The sequence below is a fragment of the Ananas comosus genome, linkage group 9 (genome assembly GCF_001540865.1).
Source record: "Ananas comosus cultivar F153 linkage group 9, ASM154086v1, whole genome shotgun sequence".
Classification (NCBI taxonomy): Eukaryota; Viridiplantae; Streptophyta; class Magnoliopsida; order Poales; family Bromeliaceae; genus Ananas; species Ananas comosus.
The window spans coordinates 466,805-491,233 of record NC_033629.1 but is presented as its reverse complement, the minus strand read 5'-3'; the positions used below and the strand labels follow the sequence as shown (position 1 = coordinate 491,233).

General features: G+C 37.0%; 3 protein-coding genes and 1 long non-coding RNA gene across 12 annotated transcripts; 2 read left to right on the top strand and 2 right to left on the bottom strand.

Annotated features, from left to right (window-relative positions):
- On the top strand, window positions 1,433-9,279 carry LOC109715477 (CSC1-like protein HYP1). The gene is made up of 10 exons (XM_020240501.1): window positions 1,433-2,080; window positions 2,374-2,529; window positions 3,048-3,111; window positions 3,451-3,660; window positions 4,451-4,645; window positions 5,671-5,969; window positions 6,231-6,507; window positions 6,756-7,034; window positions 8,210-8,443; window positions 8,562-9,279. Exons 1-10 carry the CDS (start codon window positions 1,800-1,802, stop codon window positions 8,715-8,717), a joined length of 2,151 nt encoding a protein of 716 aa, XP_020096090.1. The 5' UTR covers window positions 1,433-1,799; the 3' UTR covers window positions 8,718-9,279.
- Window positions 9,931-15,183, bottom strand: LOC109715711 (T-complex protein 1 subunit eta-like; the record flags this gene model as incomplete). The annotated part of the gene is made up of 13 exons (XM_020240844.1): window positions 9,931-10,547; window positions 10,907-10,981; window positions 11,074-11,162; window positions 11,250-11,331; window positions 11,618-11,707; window positions 11,784-11,882; window positions 11,977-12,096; window positions 12,256-12,372; window positions 12,742-12,877; window positions 12,970-13,139; window positions 13,624-13,827; window positions 13,907-14,032; window positions 14,893-15,183. Coding segments are annotated over 13 exons (1,704 nt in total), but the record flags the coding sequence as incomplete, so codon positions are not given.
- On the top strand, window positions 16,865-21,765 carry LOC109715713. 8 transcript variants are annotated; one of them, XR_002217737.1, is made up of 5 exons: window positions 16,865-17,173; window positions 18,201-18,531; window positions 19,073-19,245; window positions 21,307-21,554; window positions 21,629-21,765. It is a non-coding gene; the product is annotated as an uncharacterized LOC109715713 (long non-coding RNA). The 8 variants fall into 8 exon arrangements; XR_002217736.1 differs by having other exon boundaries at window positions 21,304-21,554; XR_002217738.1 differs by having other exon boundaries at window positions 21,285-21,554.
- Window positions 20,518-24,354, bottom strand: LOC109715712 (probable WRKY transcription factor 58). Of its 2 annotated transcripts, none has more exons than XM_020240845.1 (4): window positions 22,750-24,354; window positions 21,589-22,124; window positions 21,363-21,503; window positions 20,518-21,150 (listed from the first exon to the last, which is right to left on the bottom strand). In XM_020240845.1, exons 1-4 carry the CDS (start codon window positions 22,834-22,836, stop codon window positions 20,976-20,978), a joined length of 939 nt encoding a protein of 312 aa, XP_020096434.1. In that variant the 5' UTR covers window positions 22,837-24,354; the 3' UTR covers window positions 20,518-20,975. The 2 variants fall into 2 exon arrangements, with proteins under 2 accessions (XP_020096434.1, XP_020096435.1); XM_020240846.1 differs by having other exon boundaries at window positions 22,762-24,354.

The window sequence follows — 24,429 nt, the reverse complement described above, 5'->3', positions numbered from 1 at the left end:
AGGCAAAACCATCAATAGGAATTAGCTAAGAAAAAATATTGTATCCATTTACAAATTTTTATAACAGTTGATAGGCCAATAAAGCATTGGCTCGTTTGAATGTATTATATTTATTATTCAGCCCATAAATCTTGTCAAACAAAATTAAAACGAAAGAATATAAAATTTTTCTTAATTTTCAGTTAAGTTATAAAAAATATATTATAATTAATTTATTGTGATATATTATGTAGCATAATATTACATAAAAAATAAGCGAAATATTTTGTAATTGAATTTTATAAGCAACTTAGCTTACCCGCAATAGCAAATAGAGGCGGAGTCAAAAAGAACAAATTCCGGAAAAAAAATATTAAATGCATACTACACGTAGTCAATTGCAAGCATTGCAAGAAATAATAAATTTGCACAATGCACATAATTTAATCATTCCGTGGGCTTGAGATTGCGCCACATCCCCACCCACTCAGAGCCAAGGCTAACACCTCACCGACCATCTTATACCATCCTCCCCAACGTGGCTCTCACACAACACCCCTGCTTTTTCGAGACACTGTGGATTAATAACTGGCTTTATTTATTTGTTTATTTATTATTGTTTCTTATTTCTTTATTTATTCAAAGAAACACATCAATTGCTGTTGTTTCTGGAAACCTCCACGTTCTCAGAGTCAAAAACTCCAGTAATGATCTTCCCTGGACCAGTTCTACAGAACTCAGCAAGCATAAACAGCTTTTTAATCCGATCTGTAATTCATTGTCTATAAAAAAAATTATCTTATCTAATTATATCTTTACTGTGTCCAAAAATCGATTCTTAGATCATAAACTGCTATCCAAAGTTCTAGTCGAATAGAGCTTGGTGTTTTCTTCGCTTTATTTTGAAAAAATAATATAAATTTATGGAAAAACTTCAAAAAAACCTCCCTGTGGTTTCATAATTTCTCACTTTGCCTCCCTGTGATTTAAAATGTATTAATTTGCCCTCCTGTGATTTTGTTTTTCTCTTTTTCTTATCAATTTTATTATTTTTTTCTTAAATTAGTAATAAAGTTAAAATTAAAGGGTACTAAAGTGAATATTTGATAAATATAGATGGGTATCTAAACTTTTTTGTATATAATTTAACGAAATATTAACGAAAAAATCACCGAAAAAATAAAAACGAAACCACAGAGGAACAAATTGATACACTTTAAATCACAGAGGGGCAAAGTGAGAAACTACGAAACCACAAGAGGGTTTTTGAAGTTTTCCCTAAATTTATAGTCACTTATCACAAAATAGTACATTCGCATTCGTTGGTCCACAGATGACGTGGTAAACCGTGTTCGTGAATAATTTCCACGTGTTTTGGGCGCGGCCGTTTTTGTTGGCACGTGCACGTCACCACCCTAGGCGATCGCACACAAAAACTTGTTTACTAATCGGAACCCGCCCCTCTCTCACTCCCACTCTTCTCCCACGTACTCTCCTCCTCGAGCGCGCGATCCCTTCCCCCCATCGCACGCCCTTTTCCCTCTTTCGTCTTCTTCCTCCTACGATCGTCGCCCCTCCGAGATCGAAAGAAGAAGAAGAAGACGACGACGACGAGAAAGAAGAAGAAGAAGAAGAAGAAGAAGAGCTCGAGCGATCCCTCTTCGTCCGATCACCACTCCGATCTTCGAGTTCTTTGATTCGAGCTCGAAAGAAGAGGAGGAGGAGGAAGCTCTCGATCGATCCTGCTTCCTCCGATCGATATCCCCTCTCCGACCTTCGAAGCGAGAAGAAGAAGAGGAGGAGGAGGAGCTTGAGTTGCGATGATCGTGTCGGCTTTGGCGACGTCGGTGGGGATCAACCTCGGCCTCACCGTCCTCCTCTGCGCGCTCTACTCCGTCCTCCGGAAGCAGCGGGGGAACCTCGAGGTGTACGCGCCGCGGCTCGTCGCCGATGGGAGGGCGCGCCAGCCGAGCCAGTTCAACATCGAGAACCTCCTCCCCTCAACCGGTTGGGTCCGCCGCGCATGGGATCCCTCCGAGGACGACCTCCTCGGAGCCTCCGGCCTCGATGGCGTCGTCTTCATGAGGATCTTCATCTTTAGGTCCTAAATCTCTCTCTCTCTCTCTCTCTCTCTCTCTCTCTCTCTCTCTCTCTCTCTCTCTGAGTCTTTTGTTTCTTTCTCAGATTCGCTATAGATACAGATTTGTAGAAATCCTAGCTGGATTTGTTCTTATCTGAGCATTCTCTGGGGATATCTGTTTCTATTCCTTTTGATCTTTACTTTGCTTAGCAATTCGTAATTTAAGATGGATAGTGATTTCGCAGAAACCCTACGCGGAACTTGATTTTTTATATGAGTTTTATTATTATTTTTCTTGTGAAATTTTGATGCAGTTTGCGAGTGTTCTCTGTTGCCGCGGTTGTAGGAATATTTATTCTTCTTCCGGTTAATTATCTGGGGGATCAGCTGCGCGACATTGACTTCTCCGATATCCCGAACAAATCGCTGGATTTGTTTACCATTTCAAATGTGAAGGATGGTTCGAACAGGTAAATTGTGCTTACTAATTTATGCTTTTCCATATTGGCGAATACCATGTGAAGCTGATGATAACTTCTATGCGGGAGAATGTGATTTATCATGATTAGCTGTTTAATTCCAAATACTAGCTTAGGGTGTCGACATTCTAGATGATTTAGGAACTTCACCGAAAACTGCTGGGATCTGTTTAGAGGCAAACTTGAATGTCGTTTCGATTTTGGATCCCCTAAAGAATTATGTTACTAGTTGCAAAAGTCTTGACTTCAATTTTGTTCAGATGATCATAAGTTACAGATGTGTTTTCGTGCGCCTAAGATTCTGGGAATATCCTGTTTGCTTTAGCTATTGCATTGACTTGTTGATCAACATAATCCCTTAATGTTGGGAATGTTGTGTAGGTTTCTTGATTGATTCTCTGTTACCTGTTAATTGATGTGATCTCTAATCATAGCCTGGTATAGCTTAAAAACATCACTTACTATCTCCTATATTCGGCTTATTAGTCTTGTATTATTATCATTGACAGGTTATGGTTTCACTTCTCTGCTGCATATCTTATCACCGTAATAGTGTGCTATCTACTGTATTCTGTAAGTAAATTTAATTGTTGCTTCCTTTTTCTTTTGGTGGCGAGTCTTTACTTGATTCTTCAGAAGATACATGTATCTCTCTCTTTTTTTTCCCCCACGGTAGTTATGTATCTGTTGATGTTTCCAATCAAGTCACTGCCAATTTTATTTACTGAAGTTGGCTATCCATTTTTTAAGGATCTGTCCTTTCGATGCATATATCTTCAGAAGATAGTCCATTCAACAAATGTCTTTGGTGCTTTTGTCTATTTCTAGTATTCTAGTAGTGACACACACAACTCTTTTAGTTTCTTTCTGCCAATACTTAGATATTAGTGTCTAAATTTTTCCCTTCTGCAGGAATACAAGTATCTATCTAGTAAGAGGATCGCCCACTTCATTGCATCCAAACCGCTACCGCATCACTTCGCCATTCTTGTCCGTGGTATACCATTGCGTGATGGAAGTTCTATCAGTGATACTGTTGAGAGTTTCTTCATGGAGTACCATCCTTCTACATACTTGTGCCACACTGTGGTTCATCAAACAAGCAAACTTCGACGCCTCATCGTAAGGATTTAAATTAATTTTCTATATATTTGTATCCTCTGTATGATTGGATCCATATCGACTGATAATCATTATACAGGTTAGCCTTTTTTCTTTAAAAATTTTCAAGTCAAAGTATCAATCATGAAAAGTTTCTTAAAATTTTCTGAACCCATCAGAACCAAGACTTGAACTTTTGTTCTGGCGGTCACTCTCAGCCATCAGTATGGAAATTATTCTTCTATGTATCTAAAACCCAAAATATGTCTATGGCCATTACAAGGTTAATCTCTTTTATGTAAAGAAATTAATGGGACAAAAAAAAGAGGAAATTGTGAGAATACTTTGTATGCCACTTGCACCCAATTCTCATCAGAGATGAACATCAAAGCGGAAGAGCATCTTGAAATAGAGAACTTGGGGTTGAAATCGGAACATACTAAGTTGTATTTCTTTTTATGAATTGACGCTTGTTTGCTTGGTCAGTGTTTTATGCTCATCTATTATTGGAGAAAAAGATCTTTCCATTAGATCCACACATTGAAAACATTCTACCTTTTGCATAAAGTGCTTCAATATCGAATTATCACACTGCAAGTTGAGTTGATGCTTAGGTTGTCCTTTATCGTAAGAGTATCTGAGAATGTCATGAAATTTTTTGTTTGTTTGCATGTGGCGCAAATTATTCTAAAAGATGTCATCCTTTAACAGTAAAATTTTGAGCTTTTCATGATACTCCATGTCTTTTATCATTCAATTATGTATCTGACTTTAACATCTGATACCGATGGCTTTGCCAATTCTTATCCAGACTGATTCCGAGAATCTTTATAGAAGACTGACTGACTTGAAATCCAGTCCACGTACTCCTGAAAACCACAGAAATGGCGGCATTCTTGGATTGTTTGCCAAAAAAAAAGATCTTTTGGGCAGTTATGAGAAGAAATTGGAAGATCTTGAAGAAAATGTGAGAGTAGAACAGTCAGATATATCTGTGACAAAAGAGGTGCATTCATTTTGCTTCCTATCTATTGCAAATGATGACCTGATATTGCTGAATATGTTCTTTCATTGGTGAAATATGAATTTTCTCTGAACATAAGGTGCATATTGTTTTTCTTGATTTTGTATCTACCTTTCGTATTAGTGGATACTAGATAGGTACTCTTAAATTGTTACGTTATCGATATATTTCATGGATGACAGAGTATTCTCAATTTTTATTGTCTCCTTTATCTTCTCTGTCTTAGACTTCTAATGTAGAACTATTACCCTTTTTGGTGAGATCACCAGTGTGAGTTTGGATTTCTAGTCTGTTTCAGATTTTTCTGATGATCCAGTAAATTGGGAGATTCTATTGATTGCAAAACAAAAATATTCATCATTATGCTGAAGTTGAATTTTTATTACTGCTGATTTTACAAGTTATTTACTTATTCTAAATATATTCATCAACATACCGGTTCTCTGGTTCTCTTATTCTACAGGCATAACTCATCATTTTGACTTTCCAGAAGTTCTGTGAAAATTGAAAAAGAAATGTTAATGCAGGTTTTGTTATATTTAAATTGCAAATAAATTTTTATATGTGGCGATAAATTGGAGCCTTTGTTTTACTGATAAAAGAGAGTGTTTCTTCTACTAATTGTAAGCTGTAGATTTCATGGCTCGATGATAAAATGTTAAAGTGTCACCCATTTTACAAGGCTCCTCTTGGAATTGTAGGGTCTGGGAAGGTAATATGTACACTCCTTAAACCCATTATTAGAGATGCTTTGTCTTTGACTTTGAGCTTGCTACATGGCACATGGGGGGAGGCTGTAGTTTCCACTTTATATATATACATATAACTAGAGTCTCACCGAGTTTTGTTGACTTTAGGAAGTACCATGTATGCATTATCATATATGTATTGTGTATTGCGTGGATTTTGATCTCGTCAACATGAATATTAGAGAATTTTCTGTTCAGAGTTTATTGTTGCAGCTCTTGTGATCTGTTTTACTGATAAGTCTTGCACTCACACTGTAGGAAATTCCAGCAGCCTTTGTTTGCTTCAAATCTAGGTATGGTGCTGCAACTGCTCTTAAAATTCAACAATCGGACAATCCTATAGAATGGGTAACAGAGGAAGCCCCTGAACCAAATGATGTTTACTGGCCTTTCTTTTCTACGTCATTCATGCAAAGATGGATTTCTAAGCTGGTGGTCTTTGTGGCATCTATATTCCTAATTATTATTTTCCTCTTAGTTGCTGCCTTTGTTCAAGGGCTTACTTATTTGGAACAGCTAGAGACATGGCTGCCCTTCCTTAAGGACATACTGAAGATGTACGTATTTGAAGTTACTATATGCTCTATATATGTCTTCATTAATAAATCAATGTGCCTGATCTTAGCGAAACCGTGTTAATTCTTATATATATGCTCCACTGTAGAAGCTGAAAAGCATGTCTTAATCTTAGATAATTAGTTTGAATGTGCATAGCATGCCATCTGTCTTTTTTTCCCCTGCTTTTAGGTGAATAATACACCCAAACTGAAGTTGAACCACCGCAAAATTTACTGATGTATAAATTATAATATTTGCAGAACTGTTGTGAGTCAAATAATTACTGGGTATCTTCCCAGTCTCATTCTTCACGTTCTTTCCTCTTATGTGCCTCCAATCATGAAGCTTTTTTCCACCATGCAAGGATATATAGCTACTAGTCAGATTGAGAAAAGTGCGTGCGACAAAATGCTCTGGTTTGTTATATGGAGCATCTTCTTTGCAAATGTTCTAACAGGATCAGCTACCAGTCTACTTCAGATAATTCTTGATCCGAAGGAGATTCCCGTAAGACTAGCTGTTGTTGTACCAGCACAGGTAAGATCATTTATCTCTTTTTTAACAGGTGCTGTATTATTTTGCTTTGCGGAAATGCATTATTTTGCCATGACTACTATGTAATATCATGCTCGGGCTAATTGCTCCTTGAGGCATCGTATATTCACTTTAAGCATTTTGTAACGCTGTTATTAGGTGGCTAATTATCAGGACCTTGAGGCATTTTATATTTGCATCTTGATCTACTTCTTATATCCATGTCAATAAAAGAGTTTTTAATTTTTCAGGCCTCCTTTTTCATTGCGTATGTGGTGACATCATGGACTAGCTTATCTTCAGAGCTCACTCGAACTATGGCTCTTATTTGTAATTTGATAGGGAAGCATTGTTCATGTAAGAGTGATGAGGATGATGAATTTCAGATACCATCTATCTCTTACCACAGTGAAATACCTAGGATTCTCTTATTTGGGCTGCTTGGTCTCACATACTTTATTTTAGCTCCACTTATTCTGCCATTTATACTGGTCTTCTTCTGCATTGGATACATCATCTATCGCAATCAGGTAAGTAGAATATTCTATTTTCTCCTCCCCCTATTCCCTATTATACATTTTCCCCCCCCTTCATTCTGTTTCATGTTTTAATACTACACCTTATTAAAAAGACGAGATTAGCATAATTATTCATTTTCCTTTTCCTTTTTTTTCATGAGAAATAGGAGAATCTTCTGATAATATGCAAGTTACAGAAACTTTAATTTTATGCTCCATTTAAGTTGATTCATGTTAGTGGCATTTGAGTATCCTAATGACTCATGCCTGAATTGTGCTATTCATTTCAATGAAGATGATCTACTACTATTTTATTGAAAATTCTCTGTATGCAAGCATGCTGGTGTTCCTGGTGTCTAGGCATGAGCCCAGTTTACCTTGAAGCATCCTTATCATTATGAACAACAGGTTAGATTGCAGATCTATACTGCCAGAGCCATTTTAGGTGGGTTACATGCTATTGGATATTCCTTTCTTTCTTCCCCTCATATTTGAGAATTGGAAGATTGGCCCTCAACACCCATACCCTCAATCCTTCCAACTGGGACTTGCACCAAAATCTCGTCCAATCCCTCCCCATTTCTTGCCTTCAGGAATCCTAGCAGTTTGTCTGCATGTAATTGGAATTCTGAATCTGAGAGTTAATAATATAGGCCGTGTGATGAATCTAGAAAAATAGCGTTTGGTTCGGGTATAAGCAAGAACTAGCTATTACAGGATAGGTACAAGTATGGGGATAAGAAAAATAGCGTTTGATGAAAATTGGGTTGTTTCCGGGATAAGAAAAATAGCGTTTGGATAGATAATATGGAATAAGAAAAATAGTGAGTAGTTATATATAGAAAATGAATGTGTTGGTGGGGATAGTTATACCAGGTACCCGAGAACTACTATTCTCGAAGGGGGATAAGGGGTTATCCCTCCCCTTATCCCCGATCCAAACGGTACAGAGTATGAGCAAATACTGAATTTGTAATAAAAGTGATAGAAGTTACATGGTTAACGAAGTTCATCAATCAAAAAGAAAAGAGAAGTCTGTAATGTGATGGGGATGTATTTGCACATTTCTTACTATTTCTTTACTTGCTTGTTGTTAAACTATTTTGAATTAAAAATGGCTATTCGTCTATATTATTCTATGACTTATTTTGAATTAAAAATGACTATTTGTTGAAAATTTTATGCAGCTTTTCAATGTCTACTCACCCAAGTATGATACTGGTGGAAGATTTTGGCCCATCGTGCACAATACCACAATATTTTCTCTTATACTTATGCACCTAGTTGCTATCGGAATATTCGGGCTTAAAAAGGTTCCTCTCGCGTCAAGCTTGATTCTACCACTTCCCGTGCTTACGCTCCTGTTTAATGAATATTGCAGAAAACGCTTTCTGCCTATTTTCGAAGCTTATTCTGCCGAGGTACTTAAATTTTACATATATGATAACCACCTATCTAAATCTGATTTGGACTCCTGTTTATGTGTTGGTCACTAGGCTGCCGTTAACCCATTATCTGATTGGGTTATTTCCTCTGCAGACATTGATAAAGAAAGACAGAGCAGATCAGAATGATCCAACCATGGGAGAGTTCTTTGATAAGTTGGTCACTGCATACCGCGACCCAATTTGGATGCCAATTCGCCACTCCCCGTTCTCAAATGAGCATAACTCCCCTCTGCTACATTCTTCATAGATAGAAGTAAGTTCTGACCCTTAGCAACTATTGAGCTCCTCAGTGATGAGTATTGGTGGTTTTGATCGGCATTTGAATCTTACGGAAGTGGTACTGGCTTACTGAACCATGCTTCCATCTGGTTCGAACCCTTTCGTCACTGTAAGTAGATGGTTTTGTGTGTATCCTTCCTGTCAGGTCATGTGCAGCCAAAGGACGGGTGCTCGTGAGAGTGCCAATGTTGTGCCACTATATAGCTATGGAAGGTAAAAGAGAAGCATTTTCATGAAATGCTTCTAGTTGCAAGAGCCTTGTAATTTTAGGGTAGAACAGGGATATGGGGGTTTGTTTAGGGCCTTGTTGTTCCGTTCCATGAAGTTTTCACAGCTCGTCGTTTTAGCTTGGAGCTAATCGTATGAACTGCTTATCTTCTTGATGAGTGTGCCGCTATGAGAAACAGGACGTTATAGCAGGCATGTAGTGTTGAGTAGAGTTGTCTACTTTTTTTTCTTTCTTTATTTTACGTCCTTGTTTAAGTCCTTATATCTTTCTATTCTACCACACTACCTTAATTTTCTGCTTATTATAGCACACGAATTTATATCCATTCTTGGGAGCTCTCTATCTGTTAGGTAATTAGATCATTAGATGATTAAGAGACTAATAATGGGTCTAATTATTATTAAGGAACACATAGTTCACCACGATTATAAGCAATTATCTCAATGCGTAACATAATAATGGTTAAAAAAAAAAAAATACAGGAAACCATGATTGATAAGCCATTTTAGAAGGCAATCTATTTTCCTTTTCCTTCGATATTCTCAAAGTTGCTTATCTTAAATACGGTTATGGAACGAATTGAAATTTTAATTAAATCCACCAGCTAACAAAATGAGTTATCTTAGCAGCCGTGGTCGAAATTTTAACAAAATTCTTAATCCATGTAAACATAACTGAACCAGAAACAGGGGGGGAGAAAATAAATAAAACTGCAATTAGAAAAAGTTCAGACAGCGCAGTTAAGAGGGTCGCAGCACTCATACCGCTAACAATCACTAACAAACGCCATCTTTCTACACCAGGAAATTCAACAACAATCCTACTGTATAAATGAATGCTCACCAAATCTCTAATATTAGCCTTATATTAAATTTAAACACATTGGTTATAAAGATTTGGGCTAGAAAAATAACATCCAGAGACAATCAAATCTAGAAAAATAACATCCAGACACGGAACGAATAGCAACTAACCCAATTAAAATGATTAAAATCACCCGACTAAAATCATTAAAATAAAAAAAACAAAGAAAGTTTCATTCAAGAGCGCACGAAGAACCTTTTTTAGCCAGAATAATACCACAGAAAAAACAAAATCGGCGTACAGAACATATAAACTGGCCCTTCTAATTCCCGGACTTTTAAGCCGATGCACAGCAATGATGAGCGATCCCAGTGTAAGTCCTCGGCAACCTCACCGAACCAAATTAGAGTCTTCAGTGTTTCTTGCCAGCCCGCAGGCTGTACTGTGGCAGATAGAAAAACCTACTAGTGCTACAACAGTTTCTACTTCAAACAAGACTATACCCAAACCACTGATCAGATGAATGTCCCATAAAGCAGAAGAAATGAAAGTAGAAAGCAAAAACATGAGAAAACTCGCAAAAAGCAACCCTCTCAAAACTCATGGTGACCTAAAAATAATTTAAAGTAATACAAAGATCGGTGTTCGGGGGAATGGATTTCAGCGTCTTCGCATGCCTCTTCCGCCACGGCCTCTAAATGCCGCTCCACCACGGCCGCGACCAGCCATCGCACTTGCAGCTGCTTCACCTTGTGCACTCTCAGACTGGTTTAACATAATAAAAATGAGAGTTACCATAAAATATAGCTCGAACAGAATTACCCCAAAGTGTTGAACAGGGAAAAATAACAAGAACAATGAATTGATTTATTCGAAAAGAGAGCAGAAGCCAATCATATTCACAAACATTAGCCATGTTGAATCTATGGAAAATAACAGAAAATAAGACCACATTGCAATTAAGGAACTTCCAGCTGATTAGGAGCCAAAATGCACTGAGACTTTCATTCTTCCATGTAAATATATAATTTTACCCACGGAGAGATATCAAAGAACCATGAACTTAGTAAAAGAGAGAGAACGTTCATGGAATCTAAGTTCTATATCTGAAGGGTAAATGGTACCTTTGGGTTCTTAACTGTCTCATCCACACTCAGGATAAGACATGCCGCTTCAGTTGCAGCATTTATAGCATTGATCTGCAATTGGCATTCATAATTATCACCCAGGTAAGATTACTGAAAAGTGAAGAGTAAAGGGGGGAAAGAAAACATAACATCATAATGCATACCTTAACAACTGCAGGTTCCCATACAAAGTTAGCAAAGGAATCTGCTATTCCACCAGTATTAATGTCCACCCCATAGTTTGCACCTTCACCTGCAGTAGGCATGCATCCTATGCGTCATCAAAGAAAAAAAACCATTTTCTGTGTCAGCGTATTTACGAAAACAGAAAGAAGCTAACCAGATGCATGTTTTTGTCTGAGCTTGTTCAGTACATCTGTTGCATCATATCCAGCATTGTCACAAAGTTGCCGTGGAATGACCTGCAAAGAAGATAAGCACAAGAATAAACAAACATCAAAATAGCAAATAACACATAAATTACGGCATCACACAACCAATCCCAGCTATAACATATCACAAAAAGCGATAGTTGATACTGCCTAGTACACTATCAACAAGCAATGAACATTTTATAAATGAACAGACGGAAAAGTGTAAGCTCAAAGGACATTTCATATGGCTTGCAAAAGCTAATCATATATGTGCATTACAAAATCAGAGGATAGAACATGGTAATTTTGCTGACAAAAAGTTCTGCATGTTTACCTCGAGGGCTTTGGCGTACGAATTTATAAACAGTTGGGACTTCCCAGCAATGGTCCTCGCATGCAGCCTCAGAAACCGACTTATCTCCATCTACCAGAACAGTGGAAAGATCAGCTTTGACAAAATATAACATTCCTATCAAACATGTGGGTTCGTGCAAACATACATCTATAGCACCACCACCAGGGACAACAGTTGAATTCTTTAAAGCTCTCCTCACTATCATGATGGCATCGTGCAGACTTCTTTCAGCTTCCTCAATAAACTGAACAATTATTTGCCGCAAGTTAATAGCACAAGTATTAACTGTGTTAATAACAATGAAGCCTGATCAAGCTATAAGCTTGTAAAAGAAATACCTGATCTGCACCACCACGAAGAACTATAGTTGCTGTCTGGCCAGAAGGGCATCCGCTGAATATATTAAACCTTTCATTGCCTACTTGTTTTTCCTCAAAAACTTCACAGGAGCCAAGAACCTTTGATACACAAGACCATCAGAAACCAATGACGATAAGTTCAAGTAGTATAAAAATGTAGCATACTAATTAGAACCTCTTGCACTGCTACTAACCTAGCGCAATCATTCAAAGAAGCACATTAAAAAAAAAAAAAGAAGAACAATGCATGATTACAACCTCATCAATAATATTGTTAACAGAAGTCTGCACAGTTCCACCAGTTGCAGCAGCAACACGTTGTAGATCCTCTTCTGTCACACGCCCAGCACAGAAAATATCCCTATCTGCAAAGTACTATAAAGTGGCAAAAGCAAAATTAGCAATATTTACAGGTATGTGCCTACGAACTTATCTAATTACATGTGTAGTCTTCTAAATCCGGAACCTTCCTATCTACACTTCAAAAGCTTAATTTCTTGCATTTATACATCCTTAAACTTCCTCTTTAAAAATAACTTTTTCCTAATACAAAAATACTTTCCCTCTGTGAATTGGATAACTCCCCAGAAGGTCAGGATTTGTGTAAGAATGTACACTCAGAGATGGGTATATATGAAAATAGAGATTTCACGAGTATATAAGGTAACTAGGTTGCTTAGCAGTAAAAGCCAAAAAATATACCACATTGAACAAGACAACTTTAGCACAGTCCAGAAAAGGTACCTGGGTTGCAAGGTCACCAATTGCCAACCGAGAAAGAACTATCTTTGCCCCACTTTGCACACACTTATCTAACTTGTCATAGATAATATTCCATTCAGCATCAACAATTGACTGATACTGGAGTGGGTCTGATAATCTACAAATGAACGATAGAAGCTTATAAATGGTTGTAGTACAAGGACAAGCACAAATTGTACAATCATCAAAAACTATGGCGAATAAACCAACCTGATTTCTGCATTTTCTTTCTCTGACTTCAATTCCAGTTCAATGTTCAACAAAAGAATTTTTGGATTCAAGAACTTTTTCGGTTGTTGTTCAAATCCAGCATAAGAAAATGTTTTCTTGAATGCAACACCATTGACGAGAAATGAATCTCTCATATTACCCCCAGGAACCTATTAAGGAGAATGAAAATGAAAATTGAATTGTAAAGTCTCAGAATTCTGAAGTCACAAGTCTTAACAAGATCCAGACCATTCAAAAGGAGGCAGCTAGTTCATCAACCTTGTTAAGAAAATGCACAAAGTAAAGGAAAAAGAAAAACATAAAGGTGGATTTTGGCTAAGAAATTCCCTCTGGAAAACCACGATGCATTCGATAATTAAGTTAAAAAACAAAAAACTCTGAAACAATATTCACTCTGATAAATTATTGCCACAATAAATTAAAGTACAGCATCCAAAAAATACCATATTATAATTCTATCCCAACGAGGAAGAAAATATAGGAAAGCAATAAGAATAATTTAACTTCTTTTTTACCACAGGTCGCTTGTTTTGCTAACAATTGCAGCAACCTCAATTTCTTATGACTAACATCAACTTTCACAAAAGAAGCAGAGGAAACCGAACCGCTTAATTTCTGACTGATAGAAATTACCTTTTTAATCCCAATTAGATTAAGTCTATCATCATTGCCAATAGCAAGGACAGCATCCACAACCATCGATGCAAAGAACTCTTTCTCACCACCAATCAGCTTTGAAGAGAGTGTGGTAGCGGCACATTTTGCCAACAAACTTTTCTTTTCTTCCAGGCTTTTCCCTTCTATGCTCACAGCAAGTTCTTTGATTTTGTCGATTGCCTGTTACATGTTTCATATAGTTGTAAGCTCAAGCTTTTGTAATAAAAAATAAAGGTAGGAAAAAGATAATAATACCAACCAAATATGAAGCTGTCCTGTAGCTTCGAATGAGATTCTGTGAATGGACACCATCCTCAATGAAAGGTTTTGCTTCCTTCAGGAATTCAGCAGCAAGAAGCACTACAGTAGTAGTTCCATCACCAACCTGCAGGTTAATCAAAATGGAACTCTTAAATGGTTTCCAATATCACCTGAAAGAATCAGCAGAATAAACTTTCTGGAACACATGAAGTAGTTAAGTAACTGAGATCAGACTAACTCAACACACACAAAGAAAAATAGCTCATGCCTGCGTATGCTTCATAGGGATAACATTTTTCCTTTATGATTATTTTCACTTGTTTACCTCGTAAGAACTACCTTACACATTAACTGGTTTATTCTAAGTGTCCAAAGTAGTGCATTAAGACATCCATTATTACAATGATATTCTGCACATGCATAACCATTCATTTCTGAGATTTACAAATAACATAATCGAAATAGGTTGACATGAGGCACAGAAAATATTGCTTTAATTAATTAGCATGTTAATTAGTTGAGCGACAATCCATTCTGTGAGTAAGCGGCTTACTACACATCATGAAGGGCAAGATAATATTCCACTGTAACCACCACATATATCAATGCACATGAAAAGTAAAAAAACCACTAGGCCATGAATCGACCTCACACCCTCATTTGGCGCTTCGTTATTTAGCATCCAAAACAAAAGCTAGATCAAATGTGAAAATAAGTAAATCGAAATCCATTTAACCTGAAATGCCGTTCTCTACAATCGGAACCCTAACAACTCCTACCGCGAAATGGAGTCTCCCTAATCATGTTTTTGAACCCTAACGACTCCTCCTGCGAAACGAAGTCTCTCTAATCATTTTTCCTAGTTGTTTGAGGAAAACCCTAACTCTAACCCTAGCCCTAACCCTGATCGTTCACTCTGGATTCTTCTCGAACGACGGCCTTTCGAAAAGATGGGTGAGGGGAGGCACCACAGCGGATACGCACCTCGGAGTCCTGGGACTTGGCGATGTCGACGAGGATCTTGGCGGCGGGGTGGACGATGTCGAGGAGCTTCATGATGGTGGCGCCGTCGTTGGAGATGGTGGTGTTGCCCTTGTCGTCGTGGATGAGCTTGTCCATGCCGCGGGGGCCCAGCGTCGTCCGCACCGCGTCCGCCACCGCCGTGCACGCGTTAATGTTGCTCACCAGCTGCGCCTTCCCCTGCGACGCGTCCGTCCCCTCCTTCAACAGTATGATCTGCGGTTGCTGCGCACAACAAAAACCCCCCCTACAAGATCAACCTCACCTTCCGATCCATAAATCGATCGCTCCATCAAGAGAAACAGAGAGAGAGAGAGAGAGAGAGAGAGGGGGAGAGGAGAGGGCGTGGTTTTGAGAAGGTTCGAGCGATGCTTTTTGGGAGTTAAACCTGATGCAAATGGGCCTATATGGGCCGTATACTGGGCCTATTTAAAACCCAATAGTACTGGATTATTGGATCGGGTTCCATTTTATTGGGTTGGGCCTAGTTTGTTGTAAAGAATGGCTCATTTGTTTAGGCCCTGGATCGGGTCATCTCAGCCCGAAACTAATTGGGCCACTTCAAATGGGCCTATTAGACGTTCAAACAAGTTGGAGATTTATATTTCTTTTATTATTGTAACTCATGTTTGTTTTCACTCCATCAAAGATTGTGACAATTATTATGACTTTTTGAGGATAATGTATTCTAGCTGTGTGGTAATTTGCCAGGAATTTTAAATATTGATATACCGAGCAAGATATTCACCTATTTTAATAAAAAATAACAAGCATCAAGGAACAAAGTAAGACAAATAGAAAATAACATTGTATTCAACACTTCGATGTGATTTGATTATTCCGTAAGTCAATTTCGTCTTGTTTGTGTCCTCATGATTCTTTACCCTAACTAAGTCCACATCACAACAATTTATGCGCCGAAAGGGATTAGATCATACAAGGAACAAGAAAACTTTTCTCATCCTGGCCATGGTCATAGGTCTAGATCTAATCATATAAGTTTTTTTTTTTTTTTTTTTTTTTTAAGATCCATACTAGGGATTAACCTAGTAGAAATATTCCCAGGTGAATAAGTTGGTGATGATCACCCTGGCTAGGGAAAACACTTTAAATTCAAAAACAATGAAATGGAAAAAAAGATTTATCTCTAATCTTTCTTTCTTTTCTTATCCTTGAGATTGTGCTTTTTTTTTATGTTTGTAATAAATTGTTCAGCAATTCGCTTTTGATTCTAAATGTAAAAAGGATGTGTTTATTAATGTGACTTCATTCTGTGCTCAACGCATATGCTTCACTCCGAATTTTATACATCAAGTAGTTTAGTACGTTTCTAGAAATTAATCATCAATCACACTCTTTGTTTGATTGGTTCTAATAGCTATTTCTTTCTAGTACTCTTACTTTGTATTAATTATGATAGTTCGAATGATTCATATTCAACCGAAAAGTATTTATTTCATTCATTCTAGATATAATAATCATCTATCTACATGATGTTAAAATAACCAAAATAACACATCTCACAAATTACTCTTTTATAACAACAATTAATAGATCTCCAATGCAATTACTGGAAGAGCCATTTTCTGTTTTGAGCACAAACATATTCGTTACTATTCCTACCACATGTTTGGCACTTCCACAGTAGAGATCAGGTGCAAAATTATATATATAAAAAAAAGGGGGCAAAGTAACAATTCGGTGGGACTACATCAAATCTAAAAAAGAGTCTCCAATAAAGTAGTGAAGCGTGAAGCAATGCACTTTAAAAACTGCTTTTGCCTTCCACATTACTGCGCACTTTGAGCTTTATTTAAAAAAAAAANAGTTCCATTTTATAGTAATCTGCTGTTAACTTTATCGGCAACCAAGCATTTTCCTGTCCAGCACATCTCAGAGAATTTGAGCTATTCATATGGTTAAACTGATTCACAAAAAAAAAAAAAAAAAAAAAAAAAAAAAACCAGAGTCCGTTCACACCCACACCCACAACAAAAAGGCAAAAAGAAAAAAGAAAAAAAAAAGAGGCGAGGGAGGAGACAACTCCCACTACTCGAAAAAGGCGAAGCCGTGGTGGGAGGAGATAATTATTATTTTAAGTAAAAAAAAAAAAAAAATTCTAATTTTTTCTTCAATAAGGCGCTTTGAAGTGCGTGCTACTGTTTCTGTGTCGGATTGTGTGAGCCTATTTATCGGCTTCTTCGATCTAGGGAGGTGGGGGGAGGAGATTTTTTTTTTTCTTTCGGTAAGGTTTCGTTGATCTCTCACCCCCCCCCCCCCCCCCACCCAATTTTTTTTTTAATTTGATGTAATATGGTTCGAATTATTTGTAACTGGTGATTTTTCTTAAGAAAGGTGTCACCTTTAAGTGTTAGATCATCCGGATCATCTTTATTTTGTGAATAAATTTGTTCTTTTGGCAAATAAAAATTGCTGGGGCTTATTATTTAGACTCTGATCTGTGTAAAATTAAAGGTTTTGTTTGGTGAGAAGCTTCAAAATTTGCTGCTTTTTTTTTTTTTTTTTTTTTCCTTTTATGTCCTGTGATCTTCTGCGTCATTTCCTCTTTAAATTAGATGATAAGAATGTTTCAACAAATAATTTATTGATTTATTTTATTTTTGACTGAATTTTGGGCCTTTTTCTTTTTGAGTTTTGATCTTTTCCTGCAGTTTTTGTTTCAAGCTTCTGAGTAAAGTAGAAAAAATTGGAAACTACTCCAAAATTTCGTTTTTGGGGATTGAGAACTCAAATCCATTGTTTCCTCTGTAATATAGGCTTAATCTGAGTGATTTGGCCCTTTTTCACCATAAAGAGGTCGCATCCAATTTGGCTGAGTAATACATGAATCCTTTACTAATTAAAGGGAGAGCCTATCTTGATATGTATATGGCACTCAATTGTAGTTAATAACTATCATTATGGCATAATCTTTCTTCTTCTGGCAATTTTACTTGCTTTAGTGAAGTTTATAGAATGTTGATACTGATGGGCTAGTCATTTTGTATAATTTCATTTAAGATTTCATGTATGATCCAAACCTTTTAGTTAATTTTCCATTTTTTAGATATAAGCTTGACTTAAGATTTCAACCTTATACAGAAAGTATTGTTGTCATTATTATCATTTTTTGTTTATTGAAACAAAAAGGTTATATCATTATTGTTGTCATTATTATTATTTTAGTTATTTTTGTTTCTATCCATTATTATTATATCCATTTCAGGTTCACCTACTTACTGTAATTCACAAATTTATGCCTACTTTTCCAGAGAGGATGGAATGTCTCATGATCTATGCTTGTTTCTCTAGTTGACCTGTACAATTGCCCCGACACAATGGGTTCTTGTGTATCGACATCAAATAGAACACCTAGATCACAACTATGGTCCCTTAGAGCTAGGAAATGCTGTGGAAAAGTTTCAGCAGTGATATATGATGAACCCACTCTCAGGGGCAATGATGCTGGTAATTCTTCTACTCGGAGCAAAATCGTTCGCGCTGAGTCTTCTGTGCCCAATAGGCGGAGATCCGAGGTCGCAAATTTAACATTCCACCTCACTCAATTGCAATGGCATCGCAATCAGATGGATTTGGGAAATGGTATTTAGATCTTAGCTTCTCTTCTTTAGTCTTCTTTTTTAGTTCAAAATTCGCTTTAGTTGCCGGTTGTATCGTTTTTTCTTTTTTTGGCTTTCATATTCTCTTTTTCTACAGTGTGGTTTTGAAGTGATCTATTGTTAGTATTGTGATCTATTGTGATCATTTCTTAGTATTGTTATTTAGCAGGATAATATCAAATCCAGAGTTTCATTTGTTATTATTATTATTTTTTTAATTGAATGTCTAAGCTACATAATAATAATTTCATGATTAGTAACTTCAGTTTGATCTCTTTTTGCTCTTTGATGCCAAAAAGAGGCATGGTTTGACTCTGTACTCTAGATTATTAATATTTAACTAGTTTGAGTGCAAATTTATGTCAACTGATTTTGTTTTTTTTTTTTTGGTAGCTAATAAAAGTAATCACGTTGTATTTTTTTTTTTTTTCATTTCTTTCTCCGAACACAAGTTTTTCTTTGTGACTCTTACTTGTAGAATCTCTTCTGCTGTAACCAATGTGATGGGGAATTGTTTATTGCAGTGTGAAGATGCTTCAGACATGGTGGATTCTATGCATAAGTTTGAGAACCTTTCGCGTGAAGATAAGTTCCAAGAACTGAAGAGGCCCAATGTTGCGAACCAATAAGGCTAAGAAATTCTACAATATTTGCTGTTCATTTGATGATCTACACCCGGATTAAGCACCTGAAAAAGGTATTTGATGAAATTAATGTAGGGAACAATTTTTTTACCATTGTGGTGTCTGTAACCTTATTTCATTGTTCTTATTCCTGTGCGTTAATGAATTTACCCAATGCTAGTGTACTCCGATTGCTCGATGAGCCATAGCATCTGTTTTTTTCTTTTTTCCCCAACGTCTGGCTCCATGTCTCTCTCTATATGATTTGTTTATTCATTTATACCAATGTGCATCAGGGCTATATTTGTTATTACTCGGTAACTTGGATATTCCACAGAATCTTAATGCTGTTTTAGTTTCTCAAGATGCTTGTTTTGTTGAGAAATCACATCCTTACAGAAATTAGACAGTTTTAGCTAAAAGTGCTTGTAAATCGGATCTGATTTGTGTATATTATGTATATTATATATGTTAAGTTCTTACTCTTCTTATCCTGTTCTTTGGAAAGATCGAACATCATGATGAGTTAGGAAAATTAAACACAGAAGACATATATAAAGACAGTTTACAATTTATTCTTCCTAGCTAGGAAGATAGGCTTCCCTAGTGACAAAAAATTTACAGATGCTTCATTGATCTTCGCAAGGAGTCGAAGGCACCAATCACATGGCGAGTCTTGGGAGGGTCTTAGGTTGGGAGGATTTCCAGTAGGCTGTGGCGGACAAAGTGCCCAATTCTCAAAACAAAAAGGGGAGAAAAATAGGCCCTCTATAGTGTAGAGACTAAGTATAACAACGTGTTCTTGCACTACAAGCCCTTTTTTCAGTTCTATTTGTTAGAAAACTATCACTGGAGAGTTGATCCTGAAAACTATCACCGGAGAGTTGATCCTCTTTCCCACTTTTGAGCCGGACGAAGCGGCTTAGTGCTTGTTTTGCTAACATCTGAAATGGTTTCTCTCCTTTAAGAAGATGAATGTAGGTGTCTGACAAACGAAACTTTTAGGAGTTTTTGTGGTGCTAGGAAGCTATGTTAAGCCTCTGGGCCTGAAAGGAGCTTTAATGTGACGGTTCTTCTTTTACTGCAGCAGGCAACTGGATAGGGGATTTCAGTTTAAAAAAAGCCGTTAATGCTTCCTTGAAGATGTTCTACTTGATCAGTGTTTTTGAACAAGCTCCCTCCGTCGATGTCCTAATTCAATAATACTATCTGTTACAGCAGCAACTATATTTTCTAATACATTAATTCATGATGTATTGTGATAGTAAATACAACTGACCATGCAATAATTTTAAGTCGTATTCAGATAAAAAAGCCAATTGAAAGCATAATGCCATAGAAAGAGAAACCTAGAGAAACTTTTTTTTCTTCACTAATTCTTTCTTTTGTTCCGTCATTTATCTTTTTTCCCCCTGTACTTTTACACAAACAGGCCAACAGTTTATGTACAATTTCTCGAACATAAAGTCCAAAATCAGTGTACAAGGAGAAAAGAAAGAAAAAAGAATCCTACATTTATTTACAAATAGGATCATCAATTCTAAAATCGCTGCGGGAGAGAGAAGAGAAATATCTTACCAAGTTGTCACAGTAGTTAGCGAGCCAAACATCTCACCAGCTACTTATTCACACACTCACTTGTATGATGATCTTACCAGCCATTTAATCCGCAGTCGCCGCAATGTATGTATCCATACAAGCCATTCACCCACAATCATCTACAGTATGTATTTACACAGGGCTTCTTCGAAAAGCAACTAAGCAATCTCATTCTTCTTGGAGTTGTTATCTAGTGCTTTGGTTGCTAGTTATCTGATGCAGGTTCAGCCGAAACAGTATTATGGCTGGTGCTTCGAGCTTTTGGAACATCATGGTTATGCTTATCTTCATATGTAGTTAAAGCTGCTTTTGGGTCCTTTTTAGATCTTTCGACTCTTTTGCGGACATTGCATCCCACATTCGTGCACTTGTAGTAACTCCTAGAGATTTCAATAAGAATTCCATCAATTTATGGATCAGATGATTAAATTAGAGTCGACGCGTCGAACAAGATGCATGGCTTTTTGGTATAAGTTGCATGATTTGTTAATTACTGGTTTAATTCTTTCAATAGTTTTTTTTTTTTGCTGCAGCAGAAACAAAATTGAAGCAAACACCAACAGTAAGCAGATAAATAGAGGAATTATTCTACCTGGGGTGATTATTTCCTTTGACGTATTTCTGTCCGTATTTACGCCACTTATGACCATCATCCAAAAGATCAGTTTCACTTATGGTTTGCAAAACGAGCATTCTCTGAGAAGTCGATTCCACGGATTCGGTATCTCTGTTTCTGCAAAGCGGAGAAAGAACCTTTCAGACACGTTTACCGCATAACTTACATGTTAGTTTTGCCGTGAATTCACATTGCTACCCACATTTTAGGACTACTCTTACTATCCCCTTCATTTATCGCAGTTCCATCCTCATCTTCATCGTTCGAAACCGACGAGTTCTCGAATTTGGATTCAGTATCGTCGTCGTCGTAACCACCTTCCTCGCCCCGCCTATTTTGTGAAGGTTGATGGTTGTGCTCGCCCTTGTAGATTATCTCCTTTATGTTGCCATCGAAAGAACGCTCGACTTGCTTCTTGACATCGCATTTGGCGGCGGTACATTTGTAATAGCTGTGGGGAAACTCGCCGCCCTTCACCTGCTTCTGACCGTACTTCCTCCAGTTGTATCCATCGCCAGGCGGTTTCTCGACGGCAAGATTCGACATCTGAGAAGTCTTATCTGAGTAGGGATCGCCGACTGGTTCGAAGGCGCCACCGCTTTCATGGAATAATAGCTCGTAATTCAGCGAAGGTGCACCGGCGATACGCGGGGTTGGCTGCAGGAAGGGGTTTAGTATTTGTTGAGGCAGAGAAGATTGATATGCTGGTTGAAGATATGCACAGGAATCTGGCTTTGCCTGCAAAGAGTGATGCCCTTGCTCAATAAAGATAAGACATTTACATTTAACTTCTTTCTTTTCCTGATAATCATATGAGAAAAGAGAAAAAAAGAAGGCCAAAATATAAGTAATACTTTTTCTGATCAGTATTATTGACAACCTTATTCTACCTAAAATTTTGCTTGAATGAGAGTGGGCCCCAAATCAACTTTTGTCATCTTTAAGCCTATGCTCTCTTGTCAACGGAGAACACATTATTGGAAAGTCACCAATATTGGTGGAATATTAAAATTTTATTAAGATATTAGAGCGCGGTATTTTTTTTTTTTTTTGAATTTTGAGAAAAACAGCACTTTCAAATCACGTCACCTCCTCCAAATTCAAACACTCTCTGCTCTCTTTCGCCTAAATAAACTCCTCCTTATCCGGTTACTCACCCAATCGAATAAAGTTAAATTCCTTTTAAGGCTCTACTTAATCATCATCATTAATCAACAGAGCAAGTTATATATTCAACAAACAAACTAATCTTCGCACACACAACTATACTATAAACATAATCCAACAACCTATTGTACTAAACTTTCGATTCAAAATTCACACAAACATCACAAAAAGAAGAAAAGGGAAATATTGAACTCACAGAAGTAATTACCCCATAGTGGAAGGTACGTAACATGGTGGGAGCATGCATCATAGTAGGGAGCTGTGGACGAGAAGGCGACGACATTTATTGCCTTCGACCAAAATTCAACACAGCGGCGGCACCTCTTGCGGCATCGGAGGAGGATCTTCGGAGAGAAGCTGCGAGAAGGATAAGCCATATATAGAAGTCGAGAGCTGCTGCAGCTGCTGCTGCTTTTTCTTCTTTTTCAGTAACAAAGGGTGAAAACGGTGGTGGCGGTGGCGGCGCTGACGATGATTTAGAAGCTCCCTGATCACCCTCTTGCATTTTTTTTTTTTTTTTTTCTTATTGTTGTTGTTATTTTTGTAAGGAGGTTGGATATTAAGAAACTTTTTCTTTTCCGTGAAGCGATCGAGATGATAGTTTTAAAACTTCGTGGAAGGGAATCAGAGATGTAGAGAGAGAGATCTTTTGCTCACGTAGCAACCAATAGGAGTGTATACATATTTCTATAGAATACTCACGACGATGTGGGGGCGAACCGTGTGGGGCCAGCGAGAGAAAATGTTCGCTGCACCGGGTGTACAAGTGGATATCATACACCAACATCTACAAAGGCTTGGGATAAAAGCTAAGATAACCATGTGTCAATTTAACAACTCCAATCGGATTTTTTTTTTCTTTTTTTTTGTGCATGAAGATGATCATGCACGGCTTCTGGCCTTTTCTATTTATTGTTGGCGTAAAAATATATGGATGGTTGTGATTTCTCAGTGGATCTAGCATCAAACCATCTTATTAACAATTTAGACAAAAAAATATAGGGAATACTATTTAAAGTTTTTATGCAGGGTAGTATTTGAGACACAGAATCAAGTGTTAAAAAAGTTTGTATAATTAAGCCAAAGAAAAAAAAGAGAGGGTGGTGAACGTGGCTACTGCCATGCACCAGGTGCACGAATTAATTTGTGTCCCCAGTTGAATTTTTGTTAAATTGTGAGTTTAAGAAAGCATACGCTTTATTTACATATATTTTAGCCACATTATTACATTTAAAGAAACAAATTGACATTTCTTATTCTCAACTATTTAAATAATACAAAATGTTACGTTTAAATAAAACTGAAACGCGTTTGTATTGCAGGTTTCCGCTTTCGTGAATACAACTGTTGCAATTTCTCATTACCATTAATAGTTTTGAAATCAATTTTAAAATATTTGAAGTTCTTTCCAACTCATATTGAGTTAAGATATGTATTCTGATATTGCATTAGTGTCGCAAAAGTCGATTATCTTAAAATAAAATTAATAAAAAATATCAAATTGCATCTCAATCTTAAAATCGAAGCGCACCGAAACCCAACAGGGGTTTGAAATTTAGACCTGAGGTTAAATTTCACATAATAAAGATAAATTAGGCCATTCAATTATGTATTTATTTATTTATTTGAGATAAAGAAATATAACATATTCCCAATTAGGTAGTATTTCTAACACGAATATTTGAACAAGGCGAAGCATGTGTTCATAGTAATAAAGTGTACTTACGGTGAAATCCGCATAAGCGTAAAATAAATCTACGTTTGAAGTCCACTTTCATGCATGCATTAAAGAGATAAAGCAAAAGGGAAAAAATAAAAAATAAAAAACACAGAAGAAAAGAAAAGAATTAGTTGCAGCTCACGGTACGTAGATGTT

Coding starts and splice junctions, on each gene's coding strand:
- LOC109715477 (XM_020240501.1), top strand. CDS start 1,800: ATGATCGTGTCGGCTTTGGCGACGTCGGTGGGGATCAACCTCGGCCTC. Junction 2,081..2,373: donor ATGAGGATCTTCATCTTTAG/GTCCTAAATCTC, acceptor ATTTTGATGCAG/TTTGCGAGTGTTCTCTGTTG. Junction 3,661..4,450: donor GCAAACTTCGACGCCTCATC/GTAAGGATTTAA, acceptor ATTCTTATCCAG/ACTGATTCCGAGAATCTTTA.
- LOC109715712 (XM_020240845.1), bottom strand. CDS start 22,836: ATGTCGTCGCCTTCTCGTCCACAGCTCCCTACTATGATGCATGCTCCC. Junction 22,125..22,749: donor ACTATGGGGTAATTACTTCT/GTGAGTTCAATA, acceptor CACTCTTTGCAG/GCAAAGCCAGATTCCTGTGC. Junction 21,504..21,588: donor AGTAAGAGTAGTCCTAAAAT/GTGGGTAGCAAT, acceptor TCCGCTTTGCAG/AAACAGAGATACCGAATCCG.